The sequence below is a fragment of the Clarias gariepinus genome, unplaced genomic scaffold (assembly GCF_024256425.1).
Source record: "Clarias gariepinus isolate MV-2021 ecotype Netherlands unplaced genomic scaffold, CGAR_prim_01v2 scaffold_35, whole genome shotgun sequence".
NCBI lineage: Eukaryota > Metazoa > Chordata > Actinopteri > Siluriformes > Clariidae > Clarias > Clarias gariepinus.
The window spans coordinates 261,505-280,000 of record NW_026521002.1 but is presented as its reverse complement, the minus strand read 5'-3'; the positions used below and the strand labels follow the sequence as shown (position 1 = coordinate 280,000).

General features: G+C 45.3%; 1 protein-coding gene across 1 annotated transcript; it reads left to right on the top strand.

The window, feature by feature from the left end:
• The first annotated feature begins 695 nt into the window (after positions 1–695).
• Positions 696–17,465, top strand: gucy1a1 (guanylate cyclase 1 soluble subunit alpha 1). The gene is made up of 8 exons (XM_053490934.1): positions 696–1,108; positions 1,948–2,009; positions 3,155–3,243; positions 5,220–5,935; positions 8,139–8,624; positions 15,116–15,259; positions 15,453–15,607; positions 16,261–17,465. The coding sequence occupies exons 1-8, from the start codon at positions 866–868 to the stop codon at positions 16,415–16,417; spliced, it is 2,052 nt and encodes a 683-aa protein (XP_053346909.1). The 5' UTR covers positions 696–865; the 3' UTR covers positions 16,418–17,465.
• Positions 17,466–18,496: the final 1,031 nt, after the last annotated feature.

The following is an 18,496-nucleotide window of genomic DNA, read 5'->3' as shown; positions in this document are numbered from 1 at the left end:
ACAAGTCTCTTTAGTGTCCTGTGTTTTTAGAACCGTGACCTTAAATGCCATTCCACAGGTGCATGTTAATTAATTGATTATGGTTAATTGAACCTGCATGGAAAACATTGTTTAAACCCTTTACAAACCTTTGGTTAGCTAGTTTAGTGTCTCTGTTAATTTATGTTGTAAGTTTATGTTGCATGTAGCACCTTGGTCCTGGAGGAACGTTGTTTCGTTTCACTGTGTACTAACTGTATATGGTTGTAATGACAATAAAGCCAACTTGAACATGAACTACAATGAAGATCTGTAAAGTTATTTGGATTTTTACAACATTATTGTTGAAATACACAGTCCTGAAAAAGGGACGTTTCTTTTTTTGCTGAGTATATATATGTGTGTGTGTGTGTATAAGTGTGTGTGTGTATAAGTGTGTGTGTATATATATGTGTGCGCGCGCGCACAGTGCCTTGCTGTCTTGCTGACATACACACACAGACACAGACGCACGCACCGTGTGTGCACGCGCTCCAGACTCCTGCATATGTATGCGCCCGTGCCCCCCCCCGCCCCCCCCCCCCGCCTGTGATTGGTCAGTCTGAGCTCCTCGGCTCCTGATTGGCTGTCTCTGTAATACCTGCGCTCTGTTTATTACCGCCTGTGAGTCGGGAGTCCGTCCGGCGGTGTGTGTGTGTGTGTGTGTGTGTGAGAGAGGTTCTGCGGGGTGCTGCTGGGTTCTCCTTCGGTGACAGTGACTGTGTGTGTGTATGTGTGTGTGTGTGTGTGTGTGTGTGTGTGTGTGATGAGCGCCACTCTCTCCCTGTAGACGGTGGGGTTCGGACTCCGGATCTGACACACACACACACACACACACACACACACGATGTTCTGCGCCAAGCTGAAGGAGCTGAAGATCTCCGCCGAGTGTCCCTTCTCAGGGCTGGGGAGACACGAGGAGGAGGAGGACACGGGGGACACAGGGGACACGGGGGAGGACACGGGGGAGGACACGGGGGACAGAGCGCAGGTCCAGGTGTCCAGTGTCCCCCCGAGACGCAAACCGAGCCGGACTCGAGTCACCCTGCACTCACTGGGAGAGAGCGTCCGCAAACTGGTGTGTCCGGAGGTAACCATCAGCCCAGGGTCTCAGAGTCTCACACACACACACACACACACACCATCACACACACTGATCTCTGTGCGCAAAGTCTCCTCTCATTCACCTGCTGTCGGATTCTCACACTGTGTGTGTGTGTGTGTGTGTGTGTGTGTGTGTGTTTAATGGTGTGTGTGTGTGTGTGTGTGTGTGTGTTTAATGGTGTGTGTGTGTGTGTGTGTGTGACACTCTGGTTATGTTCAGGAAAATTTAAAGCAGGAAAAACCCTCAGTGTTACACACACACACACACACACACACACACACACACACACATTCTGATTTATTTCACAGAGTGATTGTAATGCCTTTATTATTATTATTATTATTATTATTATTATTGTTGTTGTTGTTGTTGTTGTTTCTGCTCGTATATAGTGTAACAGATCAACAAGTATTTCTCTGTTTACAGTTTGTTTTTCTGTTTAGAGACACAAACCTCTTATTGTTCTCATACGTGTATTTACTTCCAGCTCCTGAAGTCATTGCTGTGTACAAGCTCCTCTGGTGTGTGTGTGTGTGTGTGTGTGTGTGTGTGTTATGATGGAAACGATTACTGAAATCTTTCTAATTGATTTTAAGTTCATATTAATGGTTCATATCATTAATGACACGAGGCTAATGAGTGTCAGTGGTGTGTCCAGCTTGCTGAGACACTGTGTGTGTGTGTGTGTGTGTGTGTGTGTGTGTGTGTTCTACACTAAAGTAACCCTTGCCGTGTGCTGGCTGTGTGTAGGTCTAAGCCCTGGCGAGGATCCAGTTATTGATGGTATTGATGGCAGTAATCGATGTGTTTGCTTGTGTTTGTAGTTTGAGAAACTGCGAGATGCCGTGTGCAGAGTGATGGAGCAGCGGTCGGCGCTCCGCACCAGGTAAGAGCTCACAGCTTTAATGGAGTAATATCCATCAGAGTTACAGTGTGGACTGGGTTATCAGGGGGAATCTGCAGTGTGTGTGTGTGTGTTTATTAAAGAAACCTTGTTGAATTCAACTTATTGGATTAATGGAGCTGTGTCTCAGGGGGATCAGTGATAAAAACAAAGAAAGAAAGAAAAAACTGCAGTGGGGCCAGAAATAACATTCGGCCGATTCACTGAATCTGCCGCTGATCACATGGTTACATCACTCCTGGGACACACTCGCGTACATGCAGACGGGAGTGAGAAAGATTGACCACAGAGATTCAAAAATAAATTTATTAATAAACCAATTACAGAAATTAAAGCCAATATTATGGAGGATATTTCACAACTGATTTTAGGAAAAAGGCAAATTTGGATAAAATCAAACAGGACGAAATCTTAAATAAAGTCTGTAATTCAGACAAAACCTTTTCTTTTTCTTCTTCTTATTGGTTTTTATTATTGAGAGCTCAGACCTCTTTGTTACTCCATTATGGATGTGATATTAAATTATTATTTATTGTAAACTTGTTGGACTAATCTGATTTATTATAAGCCCACGTTAAAATAAATCAGATTAGTCCAATAAAAAATACATATAAATAATAAATGTATGCTTGTGTATAGTTGTATATGATTGTGTGTATGGTTGTGTGTAATGAAGTTATACTGAACCTCCAGCCTCCTAACACACAGTATGAGTGCAGATCAATCCCTGCTATCCGTTATCACCCAGATGAGGATGGGTTCCCTGTTCAGTCTGGTTCCTCTCAAGGTTCCTTCCTATTACCATCTCAGGGAGTTTAAGTTCCCTCAGCACTGTTGGACAATCTGATCCATACACATTCACACTTCAATCAGTTCTATTGATTATGTAAAGCTGCTTGGTGTGTTCATTTTTTATTTTATTTATTTTTTATTGAAATGATATGCTTGTGTGTGTGTGTGGTTGTGTGTGCGGTTGTGTGTGCGGTTGTGTGTGCGGTTGTGTGTGCGGTTGTGTGTGCGGTTGTGTGTGCGGTTGTGTGTGCGGTTGTGTGTACGGTTGTGTGTACGGTTGTGTGTGTTTTCCCTCACTTGTCCCCTCACTGTGCCGTGTCTCATTGTCTCCACAGTCCCACTGAACCCTCCCCAGATGTTTATCAGCTCCTGGACAGACCTGAAGACTTGCTGGACGTGATGAAGAGTTACTCTGTGCAAACAGGTGACGTTTCAGCTTTGTTCGTTAACACTGGAACGCCGATGTGGTGTTTTACATCTTCATCACGTCTCTTTAAACTCAGTTTAATTTTAAAGCAAAAGACTGTAGTAGAAACACTGAGTCACTTCCAGCAGCCGCACACTTACGCAGTAATTATTTTCGAGGCAACATCATCATTCATAATCGAATTAAATCTGGAAAACACATTAGCACTCGGCCCTAGTCGCGGTGATGGATGGTGGGTGTGGGCGATATGTCAGGAGGATCATCATGACACTTGAAGACGTGCTTGTGAATCTGTATCATGATATCCTTTAGTTTTGCAAAAAAAAATCCACAAAAACCACATGATTATATTGTTCAATGTTCAAAATGATATGAAGTAATTAATAAAGAAGACATCTGTCATAATTAAAAACCTAGTGAAATAAAACATGGAGAAAAAAAACAAGACCTGAGCCACCGAGCTGATTTATCACAACATAATTCTATTATCACACAATTTATGGGATGTTTCTAGGGGACAGAAATCGATTGAGTGATGTATCAGGATTCCTTTGTGTGGCACTTCACGTATCCCCACACTGACTCTAACACAGACATTTATAAATACGTTTTTAATTTAAGTATGTTTGCATTTGTGGTGGTGAAATGGTGCCATTTCTTTAAAATCCTACAGGTGGCGCAGTTTAAACTATTCACACACTGGCAGGCAGCGCAGCACCCTGTGTGGTAGGAGTGAATTGTTTGGAGTTCATTAACAGAATCACAAATCGAATCGAATCGTCACAGAGGCACCATGTGAATATCGTTTTGTCTGGTCCCTGATGGTTCTAGTCCCGAGGTGTTTCTCTGGAGGAACTCATAGGGTGTTTTTTACATCAGGGCCCCGGGATCGTCCCCAAAGTCTGCTTCATGTCTCAATACGTTCCCACCTGGTCCTTTCTTCTGGTGTCACTCAGGAACCTCCAGGACCAAAACAACTTAAACAGCTAAAAAGATTTCTTTAAGTCCAGAACTCAAGGCTGTTTTTTTTAATTGGCTAGTCTTCTGCCTGACCCACAGACTAACACACTCCGTTCTGTAAAGACCAGCTGCAGTCTGTCTCCTAAACCGTACGAGTTCTGTGTAAACACTGAAGCGCAGGGTTCACGTTAAAAACCTTGGCTGGCTCTGAGGGACGTTTTCGAGAGGCAGCTCGATACATTGATGACAGATATGTTGCTTAAATTCTATTACTTAAACAGTTTAACGCAATGTTAACTTGCAATTAATTATGTAATATATTTGTTACTCCATGATTGATCTATTTGATGATTGCACCATGACATAATTCACACGTCAGATTCACACGTTTAACTCAGTGGACAGAGTCTAATGCTGATGCTCTCAGCTCGATGGCTTTGGACTTCCAACTTTGATCTTTCAGTTAATCGGGTGATCAGAGTTCAGTTCCAACTCTCTGCAATACAATTAGGAAAATAAAGGGAACCACAGCGCCCTCTGCTGCTAGCGATCTTCACATCTTCTTGCAGGAATTTATCTCGGGTTAATTGTGGTTAAACTGGTAGTTGGTGTCAGATAGTTAATGACTCAGTTCCCTGAGTTCAGCAATCATCTGAGGTCATTAGCTACCTTTAGCTACCTAGCTTAGATAGGCAGCTGTAAATTCTGCTTTTGGCTTTTGGTTATTAGCATAGCTTGCACACATCTGCCGCTGTGAAATGCTGCTATGTTTGTTAGCTACATCTGCAGCAGAGGGCGCTGTAGTTTTCTACAGGTTTACAAATAATCTAATAATTATGCATTGTTTGTGCAAGAATGTGTCTGACATTGCATTGGTTAAACAAAAAAGGGGCGGAGCCAGTGATGTCAGTGTTAATAACTGAATGTAATGCTGCTTCTGTTCTGATTATTAACACACCATGGATGACTCGGATGCTGAGATGATGATTTTGTTGCACTTCTGTTAATCTCAGGAATTCCCATGGACTCTCTGAAGCTCGCTCTGGGCGCTGAGGTTTTCCGTGACTGCTATGAAGAGGACGGTCACGTGCTCCGTGTTGTGGGCGGAGCCCTACAAGACTTCCTGAATAGCTTCAACGTCCTCCTGAAGCAGAGCTCCCCGCCCACAGCCGACGCCCAACGTCACGTGGCCCAGGCCTCTGTGCTGTGCTTGGACAAAGACCCCGGGCTCGTGACGGTCTACTACTTCAACCCTCACTCCACCACCGAGCTCTTCTTCCCGGGTATCGTCCAGGCGGCGGCGCACTTCCTGTACGGCATCCACGTGGACGTCCAGATGGACTCGGAGCTAAAAGAGGGTGGAGCTCTCCATGACAACCATCAGCCCCACCTTCTGTACTCCATCGTGGTGAGAGATGCCAGGAGCCTAACTCCCAGCCCCATGAGGACACACTCGTCTGGTCACATCTCACTGTCGCTGCTCTACTCCACCTTCCCCTTCCACATCCTGTTAGATCAGGACATGGCGGTGCTGCAGATGGGGGATGGGCTGAGGAGGCGATTATGGCGTGGCAGGGAGGGTCAGAGGAGGCCAGCGTTTGAGGAGCACTTTGTCATTGTGGTGCCTGAGATACAGGCAGACTTCCAGAGAATCCTCACCATGCTGAACACACAGTTCATCCTGCGGGTAAAGAAGCACGGAGCGAGCACCGCCGCCGGATACGAGAAGGTAACACACCTGGTTTAGATGAGTGTATCTCGTACACAGCCCAGAGCATTACACAATGGAAGCTTCGCTCTATCCACAGCGTCAGCAACGTAACACATAATACAGCATCTTCATGTGCTGTGTGATGGGATGGGCTGGTGTCAGGCGCTACAAGATGTTCCTCTGTTCCTTAAAGGTCAGAGGATTTACAGGAAGGAAACAGTAAAATCCTAAAAAACATCCACATGTCTGGGTTTTTGTTTTGCAAATCAACAGGATTCAGTATTAATCAGTAATGATCTTGTGGGTTTGACGGTTCTATCAGGACGTCTGTGTGGACAGAACTGACCCTGAGTCAGGATGAGAAGAAACCAGCCTCAAAGTGATTTTCTCTTCAGAACTAAATGTCAGGGCTTGTAGACAGATTCACCTCTCACAGCATCAGATAATGAGATTTAACCTATTTATAGCTAAAGGCCAGGACACACTCAGGATTCTCATTACACCTGAAAGTAAATATCTAAAATTCGGATTTATATTCCTGAAGGTTTCCCTTCGTCTGTAGCTTTTACCTGAGACCTCTTACTGTGTTTATCAGCCGTGTCTCGTCTCCTTCAGGACACGTCCTCTCCCAGCCTTCGTCTCGCTTCCCCCTCGGCTTTCTCTACAGGGACACGTAATAATAATATTCCGGCTGCGCCATCTGGATATTTATTCTTATCCTTGGCTAACATTCTTGGTTTATAGAGTGACAGGAATAAGAAAAGAAAGATAAAATCTTCCTGAAGTGCTCGGCTGTCATGGGGGATTGTTGGAGCACTTTACGCTCGGTATTTATAGAGTGTCCATTCATCTTCTACACTTAGGGAACGTCATGTCAGTTTATACAGAAGGTCTTGTTGTAACGTCACTCAGCCGTATGGACTGATCTATAGCGCTGTCTCGGGTTTACACACAACATTTCACATCAGATACGTTCACACGGACTGTCCCTGCAATCGGATTTAAATCATCCTGATTAGAGATTTTAATGTGACTGTTTGTATGGAGGCAGATCTGATAAGGTGTGTGTAAGAGTTCATGTTCATGTTCACACTCGACATTAGCAAAGCGGTTCTGCTTAAAGCACTGTGATGTGTTTAATCTGCTGGAATTATAACAAAGGAAGAAGAAGAAGGAGTATTTGTCGCTAAATTTGATGTCACGTCAGGCTTCGTATAGGTTCAGATAAACCCCGCCCTCTGTGTTGTGATTGGTTACAAGACCCCGGTCTGATCTGTGATTGGTCAGTGGTGTTACTGCGTTACAGAGCTCCTTCCTCAGACAGGAGGGAGAGCAGGAGGGTGTTTGTTCTCACTGAGTTACTGATGAGAAACGGAAGAGACATTTACCTCCTGGAAACTCGTCACGCCCCCTAGTGTTACCCCCACGTGGGGCAAACACACACACGGGTTGTTGTGTATTTACTTTTTGCATTTTTTTTTGTATCTGCCCAATATAACCCAAATGTGTCAGTACAACTCAGAAAGCAGCCGTGATGATGTGGCTAGGAGAGGATCCATCCATTTAGGAACCTCTGTAGTCCAACTAAGGACCGTGGAGGTCAGTGGTGACCAGTGTATTTATTCCTATTTGTACAACCGTGGTAGGACCTGCAGTCCACATTCACACACACATGTACACACTACGGGCAATTCTAAAATGCTAATTAGCCTAACCTGCATGTTTTTGGACTGTGAGAAGTAACCGGAGAACCCACCAAACTCCTTGCACACAGACCTGACACGAGAATCGAACCCAGCCCTGGAGGTAAAGAGCTAAAAACAACAAAATCACATATTAGGGAGACGCTCCAATAGTACTACAACACAATTTCTTTATCTTAAAAAATTGACTTTTTAATGTATTTTAACTAAATGAATATTAAGATGACTAGATATTTATAAATTGAGATATTTGAATAGTTACGCTCATCTACAGATCAAAGTCAAAGTTTAGACTTTAATTCCATCGTTTTTTATGATATTTATGTTTCATACATACAGCTTAGTGAAAGAGATGTTGAATCTTCTGTGATGCAGTGAAAAGCTTCTAATGATTCAGAAGTCCACACACACACACACACACCACCCAAGCAGCTGTGCTTCTGGTCATCGCTGTAAATGTCCGAACTTATTCTTACTGGATTAAAGCAAAGCTAACCTCTGTGTGTGTCTGACTGCAGCACATGGACCTGAAGGGTCAGATGATCTTCATGTCTGAGTTAAATGCCGTGCTGTTCCTGGGCTCTCCCTGTGTGGACCGTCTGGAAGAGCTGACAGGGCGTGGCCTGTACCTGTCCGACATCCCGATCCACAACGCCCTGCGTGATGTGGTGCTGGTGGGCGAGCAAGCAAAGGCACAAGACGGCCTGAAGAAACGTCTGGGGAAAGCCAAAGCAGCTCTGGAACAGGCTCACCAGGCCCTGGAGGAGGAGAAGCGCAAAACTGTGGAGCTGCTCTTCACCATCTTCCCTGGGAACGTGGCTCAGCGGCTGTGGCAGGGGCTCCCGGTGCAGGCCAAGAAGTTTGATCATGTCACGGTGCTGTTCTCCGACATCGTGGGCTTCACTGCTATCTGCTCCCGCTGCACGCCCATGCAGGTGGTGGACATGCTGAGCGCTCTGTACACACGCTTCGACGGGCACTGCGGAGAACTCGATGTCTACAAGGTAAGATCTTTAGGAGACAGAGATCCTCAAGGGTTCTTTGGATAATTATATATTCTAATCTGAATGAAACTGTTTTATTTGAAAACTTTACTGAAATCAAAAGCTCATTTAAATTACATATAGGAGCATGTCATCATGTTTACATTAAGTATACATCTCTATTTGGAGAAACTCTGTGGATCAATCCAGCATTTACTGCTATTTATAGAAAACCCTTTATTCTGGTCTGAACTAACCCCAGTAAGAAACACTAAAGAGTTAGAGAAGAGATGTTAAAGCCAAAGAAAAGATCTCAGACTTCATTTACTTTGAAGGCTTTAATTCGCCCTGATGGATTCTGAAGCTTTGTTTAGGATCACAACCAGAAACATGGCAGCAGTGGAAAACTTTCACTGAACTGTTATTAACCGGCAAAATAGTAGTTTAAAAATAGTTCCTAATGGAGAACCTGCAGGAGAACTGGCTCTGAAGCACGTTTGATGAAATTAAGTATTAATATGGCTTTTTTATAATTCATGTGCTCACGGGAACACGATCACGGCTCAAACTTAATTCCTGCTTTAGAGAACATCCCCACAAGTTACAGAGAAATTAAATGTGATTAGATTTTTTGGGAATTAGTTGTGGTGTGGTGAGTGAGTGATGAGCGTGAGATTCAATTCAATTCAGTTTTATTTGTATAGAGCTTTTAACAATTGTCATTGCAAAGCAGCTTTACACAATCAAAAGAATTATTAAAGTTTGTATGGAATGTGAATGTGTGTGAATCAGAAGGATCATATAGTGATGAGAGTATTGAGTGTGTGGTAAGTGTGTGGTGAGTGTAGTGAGTTTGTGGTGAGTGTGTGGAAAGTGTAGTGAGTGTGTGGTGAGTGCAGTGAGTTTGTGGTGAGTGTGTGGTGAGTAAAGTGAGTGTGGTGAGTGTGTGGTGAGTGTGTGGTGAGTGTGTGGTGAGCGTGTGGTGAGTGTAGTGCGTTTAGTGAGTGTGTGGTGAGTGTGTGGTGAGTTTGTGGTGAGTGTGTGGTGAGTTTGTGGTGGGTTTTAAGCATGTGGTGAGTGTGTGGTGAGTGTGTGGTGAGTGTGTGGTGAGCGTGTGGTGAGTGTAGTGCGTTTAGTGAGTGTGTGGTGAGTTTGTGGTGAGTGTGTGGTGAGTTTGTGGTGGGTTTTAAGCATGTGGTGAGTGTGTGGTGAGTGTGTAGTGAGTTTGTGGTTTGTGTGGTGAGCGTGTGGTGAGCGTGTGGTGAGCGTGTGGTGAGCGTGTGGTGAGTTTGTGGTGAGTTTTAAGCATGTGGTGAGTGTGTGGTGAGTGTGTAGTGAGTGTGTAGTGAGTTTGTGGTGAGTGTGTGGAAAGTGTAGTGAGTGTGTGGTGAGTGCAGTGAGTTTGTGGTGAGTGTGTGTTGAGTTTTAAGCATGTAATGAGTTTGTGGTGAGCGTGTGGAAAGTGTGGTGAGTGTGTGGTGAGTGTGTGGTGAGTGTGTGGTGAGTGTGTGGTGAGTGTGGTGAGCGTGTGGTGAGTGTGGTGAGCGTGTGGTGAGTGTAGTGAGCGTGTGGTGAGCGTGTGGTGAGTGTAGTGAGTTTGTGGTGAGTGAGTGTAGTGAGTGTAGTGAGTGTAGTGAGTGTAGTGAGTGTAGTGAGTGTGTGGTGAGTGTGTGGTGAGCGTGTGGTGAGCGTGTGGTGATTGTAGTGCGTTTAGTGAGTTTGTGGTGAGTGTGTGGTGAGTTTGTGGTGAGTGTGTGGTGAGTTTGTGGTGAGTTTTAAGCATGTGGTGAGTGTAGTGAGTTTGTGTGGTGAGCGTGTGGTGAGTGTAGTGAGTAAAGTGAGTGTGGTGAGTGTGTGGTGAGTGTGTGGTGAGTGTGTGGTGAGCGTGTGGTGAGTGTAGTGCGTTTAGTGAGTTTGTGGTGAGTGTGTGGTGAGTGTGTGGTGAGTGTGTGGTGAGTGTAGTGAGTTTGTGTGGTGAGCGTGTGGTGAGCGTGTGGTGAGTGTAGTGAGTTTGTAGTGAGTAAAGTGAGTGTGTGGTGAGCGTGTGGTGAGCGTGTGGTGAGCGTGTGGTGAGCGTGTGGTGAGTGTAGTGCGTTTAGTGAGTGTGTGGTGAGTGTGTGGTGAGTGTGTGGTGAGTGTGTGGTGAGTGTGTGGTGAGTTTGTGGTGAGTGTGGTGAGTTTGTGGTGAGTTTTAAGCATGTGGTGAGTGTGTAGTGAGTTTGTGGTGAGTGTAGTGAGTTTGTGGTGAGTGTAGTGAGTTTCTGGTGAGTGTGTGGTAAGCGTAGTGAGTGTGTGGTAAGTGTGTAGTGAGTGTAGAGTGTGTAGTGAGTGTGTGGTAGGTGTGTAGTGAGTGTGTGGTGAGTGTGTGGTGAGTGTAGTGAGTTTGTGCTGAGTGTGTGGTGAGTGTAGTGAGTGTGTGGAAAGTGTAGTGAGTGTGTGGTGAGTGCAGTGAGTTTGTGGTGAGTGTGTGTTGAGTTTTAAGCATGTAATGAGTTTGTGGTGAGCGTGTGGAATGTGTGTGGTGAGCGTGTGGTGAGCGTGTGGTGAGTGTAGTGAGTTTGTGGTGAGTGTGTGGTGAGTAAAGTGAGTGTAGTAAGTGTGTGGTGAGTGTGTGGTAAGCGTGTGGTGAGCGTGTGGTGAGTGTAGTGCGTTTAGTGAGTTTGTGGTGAGTGTGTGGTGAGTTTGTGGTGAGTGTGTGGTGAGTTTGTGGTGAGTGTGTGGTGAGTTTGTGGTGAGTTTTAAGCATGTGGTGAGTGTGTGGTGAGTGTAGTGAGTTTGTGTGGTGAGTGTGTGGTGAGCGTGTGGTGAGCGTGTAGTGAGTTTGTAGTAAGTAAAGTGAGTGTGGTGAGCGTGTGGTGAGCGTGTGGTGAGCGTGTGGTGAGTGTAGTGCGTTTAGTGAGTGTGTGGTGAGTGTGTGGTGAGTTTGTGTGGTGAGTTTGTGTGGTGAGCGTGTGGTGAGCGTGTGGTGAGCGTGTGGTGAGTGTAGTGAGTTTGTAGTGAGTAAAGTGAGTGTGGTGAGCGTGTGGTGAGCGTGTGGTGAGTGTAGTGCGTTTAGTGAGTGTGTGGTGAGTGTGTGGTGAGTGTGTGGTGAGTTTGTGGTGAGTTTTAAGCATGTGGTAAGTGTGTGGTGAGTGTGTAGTGAGTTTGTGGTGAGTGTAGTGAGTTTGTGGTGAGTGTAGTGAGTTTCTGGTGAGTGTGTGGTAAGCGTAGTGAGTGTGTGGTAAGTGTGTAGTGAGTGTGTGGTGAGTGGGTGGTGAGTGTGTGGTGAGTGTATTGAGTTTGTGCTGAGTGTGTGGTGAGTGTAGTGAGGTTGTGGTGAGTGTGTGTTGAGTGTAGTGGGTTTGTGGTGAGTGTGTGTTGAGTGTAGTGGGTTTGTGGTGAGTGTGTGGTGAGTGTGGTGAGTGTGTGGTGAGTGTGTGGTGAGCGTGTGGTGAGCGTGTGGTGAGCGTGTGGTGAGTGTGGTGAGTGTGGTGAGTGTGTGGTGAGTGTGGTGAGTGTGGTGAGCGTGTGGTGAGCGTGTGGTGAGCGTGTGGTGAGTAAAGTGAGTCTGGTGAGTGTGTGGTAAGCGTAGTGAGTGTGTGGTAAGTGTGTAGTGAGTGTGTGGTGAGTGGGTGGTGAGTGTGTGGTGAGTGTATTGAGTTTGTGCTGAGTGTGTGCTGAGTGTAGTGAGGTTGTGGTGAGTGTGTGTTGAGTGTAGTGGGTTTGTGGTGAGTGTGTGTTGAGTGTAGTGGGTTTGTGGTGAGTGTGTGGTGAGTGTGGTGAGTGTGTGGTGAGTGTGTGGTGAGTGTGTGGTGAGCGTGTGGTGAGCGTGTGGTGAGTGTGGTGAGCGTGGTGAGTGTGGTGAGCGTGTGGTGAGCGTGTGGTGAGCGTGTGGTGAGTGTGTGGTGAGTAAAGTGAGTGTAGTAAGTGTGTGGTGAGTGTAGTGTGTTTAGTGAGTTTGTGGTGAGTGTGTGGTGAGTTTTAAGCATGTGGTGAGTGTGTGGTGAGTGTGTGGTGAGTTTGTGGTGAGTGTAGTGAGTTTCTGGTGAGTGTGTAGTGAGTGTGTAGTGAGTGTGTAGTGAGTGTGTGGTGAGTGTGTGATGAGTGTAGTGAGTTTGTGCTGAGTGTAGTGAGGTGTTGAATGTAGTGGGTTTGTGGTGAGTGTATGTTGAGTGTAGTGGGTTTGTGGTGAGTGTGTTTTGAGTCGTGAGTGTGGTGATTAGCGTGTGTTTTGTCAAGATGAGCTGGGATTAGTGTGTGTATGTGTGTGTGTGGTGAGCGTGTGGTGAGCGTGTGGTGAGCGTGTGGTGAGTATGTGGTGAGTGTAGTGAGTTTGTGCTGAGTGTGTGGTGAGTGTAGTGAGGTTGTGGTGAGTGTGTGGTGAGTGTGTGGTGAGTGTGTGGTGAGTGTAGTGAGTTTGTGCTGAGGTTGTGGTGAGTGTAGTGAGGTTGTGGTGAGTGTAGTAAGGTTGTGGTGAGTGTGTGTTGAGTGTAGTGGGTTTGTGGTGAGTGTGTGTTGAGTGTAGTGGGTTTGTGGTGAGTGTGTGGAGAATGTGGTTAGTTTGTGGTGAGTGTGTGGTGAGTGTGTGGTGAGTGTGTAGTGAGTTTGTGGTGAGTGTAGTGAGTTTCTGGTGAGTGTGTGGTAAGCGTAGTGAGTGTGTAGTGAGTGTGTAGTGAGTGTGTGGTGAGTGTTGGTGAGTGTGTGGTAAGCGTGTGGTAAGCGTGTGGTAAGCGTGTGGTGAGTGTGTGGTGAGTAAAGTGAGTGTAGTAAGTGTGTGGTGAGTGTAGTGTGTTTAGTGAGTTTGTGGGTAGTGTGTGGTGAGTTTTAAGCATGTGGTGAGTGTGTGGTGAGTTTGTGGTGAGTTTGTGGTGAGTGTGTAGTGAGTGTGTGGTGAGTGTGTGGTGAGTGTGTAGTGAGTGTGTGGTGAGTGTAGTGAGTTTGTGCTGAGTGTAGTGAGGTTGTGGTGAGTGTAGTGGGTTTGTGGTGAGTGTATGTTGAGTGTAGTGGGTTTGTGGTGAGTGTGTGTTGAGTGTAGTGGGTTTGTGGTGAGTGTGTGGAGAATGTGGTGAGTGTGTGGTGAGTGTGTGGTGAGTGTGTGGTGAGTGTGTGGTGAGTGTGTGGTGAGTGTGTGGTGAGTGTGTGGTGAGTGTGTGGTGAGCGTGTGGTGAGTGTAGTGAGTGTGTGGTGAGTGAGTAAAGTGAGTGTGGTGAGTGTGTGGTGAGTGTGTGGTGAGTGTGTGGTGAGTGTGTGGTGAGTGTGTGGTGAGCGTGTGGTGAGCGTGTGGTGAGTGTAGTGAGTGTGTGTTGAGTGTGTTGTGAGTGTAGTAAGTGTGTGGTGAGTGTGTGGTGAGTGTAGTGCGTTTAGTGAGTTTGTGGTGAGTGTGTGGTGAGTTTTAGGCATGTGGTGAGTGTGTGGTGAGTGTGTGGTGAGTTTGTGGTGAGTGTAGTGAGTTTCTGGTGAGTGTGTGGTAAGCGTAGTGAGTGTGTGGTGAGTGTGTGGTGAGTGTGTGGTGAGTATGTGGTGAGTGTAGTGAGTTTGTGCTGAGTGTGTGGTGAGTGTAGTGAGGTTGTGGTGAGTGTGTGGTGAGTGTAGTGAGTTTGTGCTGAGTGTGTGGTGAGTGTAGTGAGGTTGTGGTGAGTGTAGTGAGTTTGTGGTGAGTGTGTGTTGAGTGTAGTGGGTTTGTGGTGAGTGTGTGTTGAGTGTAGTGGGTTTGTGGTGAGTGTGTGTTGAGTGTAGTGGGTTTGTGGTGAGTGTGTGGAGAATGTGGTGAGTGTGTGGTGAGCGTGTGGTGAGCGTGTGGTGAGTGTAGTGAGTGTGTGGTGAGTGTGTAGTGAGTAAAGTGAGTGTGGTGAGTGTGTGGTGAGTGTGTGGTGAGTGTGTGGTGAGCGTGTGGTGAGCGTGTGGTGAGTGTGTTGATTGTGTTGTGAGTGTAGTAAGTGTGTGGTGAGTGTGTGGTGAGTGTAGTGCGTTTAGTGAGTTTGTGGTGAGTGTGTGGTGAGTTTTAGGCATGTGGTGAGTGTGTGGTGAGTGTGTGGTGAGTTTGTGGTGAGTGTAGTGAGTTTCTGGTGAGTGTGTGGTAAGTGTAGTGAGTGTGTGGTGAGTGTGTGGTGAGTGTGTGCTGAGTGTAGTAAGGTTGTGGTGAGTGTAGTGAGGTTGTGGTGAGTGTGTGGTGAGTGTGTGGTGAGTGTGTGGTGAGTGTAGTGAGTTTGTGCTGAGTGTAGTGAGGTCGTGTTGAATGTAGTGGGTTTGTGGTGAGTGTGTGTTGAGTGTAGTGGGTTTGTGGTGAGTGTGTTTTGAGTCGTGAGTGTGGTGATTAGCGTGTGTTTTGTCAAGATGAGCTGGGATTAGTGTGTGTATGTGTGTGTGTTTTCATAATAATCTGGGGGTTAGTGTGTGTGTGTGTGTGTGTTTTTATAATAAACTAAGATTAGTGTGTGTGTTTTTATAATAAACTGGGTTTAGTGAATGTTTCCTCAGGACATTTATGAATGTGTGTGTGTGTGTGTGTGTGTGTGTTCCTGTCTGTGCTGCAGGTGGAGACGATCGGAGATGCGTACTGCGTCGCTGGAGGTCTACATAAGGACAGTCCGACCCACGCTGTACAGATCGCTCTGATGGCCCTGAAGATGATGGAGCTCTCTGATGAGGTCACAACCCCCTTGGGCGAGGTCATCAGGGTCAGTGCTCACCTCATACCTGCATTAAACAGTGTGTGTGTGTGTGTGTGTGTGTAAGAGAGAGTTGCTCAGACTGTGTGATTATGGGTCTTTAATCTGATGTTATTGCGATGTTCATAAACGTGAATCAGGTTATTATTTAACAGATTTAGAAGGTGATGAGTGATTTATTGATTTGTTTTCTGTTTCTCAGATGCGTATCGGTCTTCACTCGGGCTCGGTCCTGGCGGGCGTGGTCGGGGTGAAGATGCCTCGATACTGTCTTTTCGGCAACAACGTGACTTTAGCCAACAAGTTTGAATCCTGCAGCTTGCCGAGGAAAATCAACATCAGTCCCACAACCTACAGGTACAGGAACGGGAAACCATCTGGGAACTTCTCACTGCTCTCTGCTGGGTTTATAGAAAGTGTGTTAATGTTGAAACCTCAGAGGGAGAGAGAGAGAGAGAGAGAGAGAGACGCTGACAAATGACGTGTTAAAGAGCCTAAAATGAACATCAGTAAGTCAGTAAAAGTCTTGGCACCCTGGAGCACAATGCAGGATCTACACAAATCTTTAAACGACGATTAGATTGTTATAGTGTAAGTAAGATCTGGGGCTCACTTAATTAAATAACAAAAGAATAAATATATAATAATTGTGTAAGTGGTACAGGAGAAATAAAACACTGGTGTGTGTGTGTGTGTGTGTTTGTAACTTCACTGCATTCCATATTTTATTATTTTAAAAAATGAATGTTTGTTGTTTTCAGGTCAGTTTCATTTGAATAACAATTTTATTTATGTAAATTGTCACAGAAATATTTAAATGGTAGATTTTACATTTTAAACGTAGCAGTAGTGAGACACTCTCTGAGACGCCGTGGGACATGATGAAGAACCATCCTAAGAGAGACTAGACCCAGACTTTAACTTCCTCATGTTATTTCTCGTGTATATATCAGCGCTGTAATCGTTTCCCATGTGAAGCGACTTGTTTATAGCGTCTCATCTTGTTCCAGGTTGCTCAAAGACTGCCCTGAGTTCACGTTTATCCCACGCTCCAGAGACCAACTTCCACCCAACTTCCCTTCTGACATCCCGGGTATATGTTACTTCCTGGAGGCGTCCGGCGGCAGGACGAGCGACTCGGCTGTCAGTCATCTCGCTGCACAGTGAGGTCCGGAGCGAGGGGCCACGCCCGCAGTAGCCCGTCATCCAGCAATAGGACTGATTTAAAGCTGTGGAGAGATCAGTGCTTACAGAGCCACAGCAGATTAGAGCGGACATTAATTACACTCTGTGTTACTGATCTGATCAGAGATAACAAGATCATGTGCAGCGTTCGAGTCGCTGCATTAGAGCACTTACTGTACACATTCACGTAGGATTTATTCACTCACACACACACACACACACCGAGAGTGTAATCGGCACACCGCAGCCCTGACTTCACACCAGACCAGTTTTACACAAACACATCATTAACTCTCCTCCTGAAACGCTCCCAGTGTGTCCAAGTGTATCGTGTGACGTCACACCGTGTCACGGCGGGGATTGACTCTAAGCTATTTTTATTTATACTCACAACTGCTCAGTTCCACACACACACACACACACACACACACACACACACACACACACACACACACACACACATGCCTATCGCTCTGGTAGTCATTTGCATTATGGGTAAACTGGGCTGTTTATATCGGCAGCAGTGTTTTTGTTATTGTGCACATCACTGAACGTTAGTTAGTTATCTGAGATGGACTTTCTGTCCTGTAGACAGTCTTTAAATGTCTTTACCAATTAAATATAACATGAAAAGATCAGAGTTCAGATTTTACGTACTTTAAACGTAAGTGATGATCATGTGATCATGTGACCTGTATTAATTTGCATCTAAACTTGATTTTTTTAACTCTTTCACACACACACATTAAAATAAATAAAGTAATTATAGAGTTTAATATGAAACAGTGACCATGTAGATCCACTGGAAGTGGGCGGGGCTTGGTGATGTTTAGTGATGTAACAGGAGTGCAGGGTTGTGCTGGTAGTGATGAAAGAAGAAAAGGTGCAAAATCTCCTGCTGATCCATGTGAATCAGAGGCTTCTTTAAAAAAACTGTAAAAAATAGTAATAATAATAATTATGTTTAGTTAAGTGTGACTTTTCGTATCGTAATAGAGCTGTAACTGAAATAATAAACACATCGACACCAGAGTTGTCTCTCTCTTGTTTTATGTAAAGTGTATTTTATCAGTGGTGTGGGTTTTAAATTTCATGCTTATTAAACAGATTTTGTAACAATGTGTGTGTGTAAATGTAAACAAATACAAGTGTTTAAGAAAGTGCAGGTAAACACCAGGAAGAGAATAATCACTCAGGTCACTATACACACCTGGAGTAAAGTTTGTTACTGAATGCAGGAAACTGTTGTAGAAGCAAAACATTGGTACGATGGAAGAACAGCGACCGCGGCACACGGTGTGACGTCTCATCAGCAGGACGTCTGACTGGATCTCACGGGAAGATGAGACTCGTGAACATCTGGAGCTGAGATAAGAGTCTACCAGAGCATGGAGAGAGAGAGAGAGAGAGCATCTGCTGATGATCCAGAAGATACGATCTGGTGGGTGAAACACGGTGGAGGTAGTGTCACGGCTCATGCTCATACGGATGCTTCTGGAACATTCTCAATGATGTTAACTGATGATGGAGCAGCGGAGTAAACAGACTCTACAGAAACATTCTGTCTGAGAATTTTCAGAGCAACAGCCCCCATAAATGTTTAACACATATTTGGCTTGTTCAGAATCAGTACTCAAATGAGTCTTCCTGATCATACACACACGCACACACACACTGTTTACTGTATAAACCTTTTTCTATGTTCAAGTACAATCAGAAAAATGTAACCAGAAAACAGCATCTAACTTTAAACTTACATTGATTATCAACATAAACACCACACCTACAGTATGAGACTGGACGATGGAATAAACTGTGTGGTGCCAATAATGTCAAACATTTATCTCTTCATTCTTTGACAATACTGCTGCTTTTTGTTGGAAACAGCAGAAAAAAAAAAAAAAAAACTTTGTGATGTAATGACTTTATCGGTGTTGAGAGCACAGTGTTAATGTGCCTGAGAGGCGGCCCGTGCTCTATTCCTACCTGCTGTTCATTTGGAGACCTACTCACATGTGACTTAAACCTTCCATCTAAAGTAGAATATAACTATTAAAATCT

Coding starts and splice junctions, on each gene's coding strand:
- gucy1a1 (XM_053490934.1), top strand. CDS start 866: ATGTTCTGCGCCAAGCTGAAGGAGCTGAAGATCTCCGCCGAGTGTCCC. Junction 1,109..1,947: donor GCAAACTGGTGTGTCCGGAG/GTAACCATCAGC, acceptor TTGTGTTTGTAG/TTTGAGAAACTGCGAGATGC. Junction 2,010..3,154: donor CGGTCGGCGCTCCGCACCAG/GTAAGAGCTCAC, acceptor TTGTCTCCACAG/TCCCACTGAACCCTCCCCAG.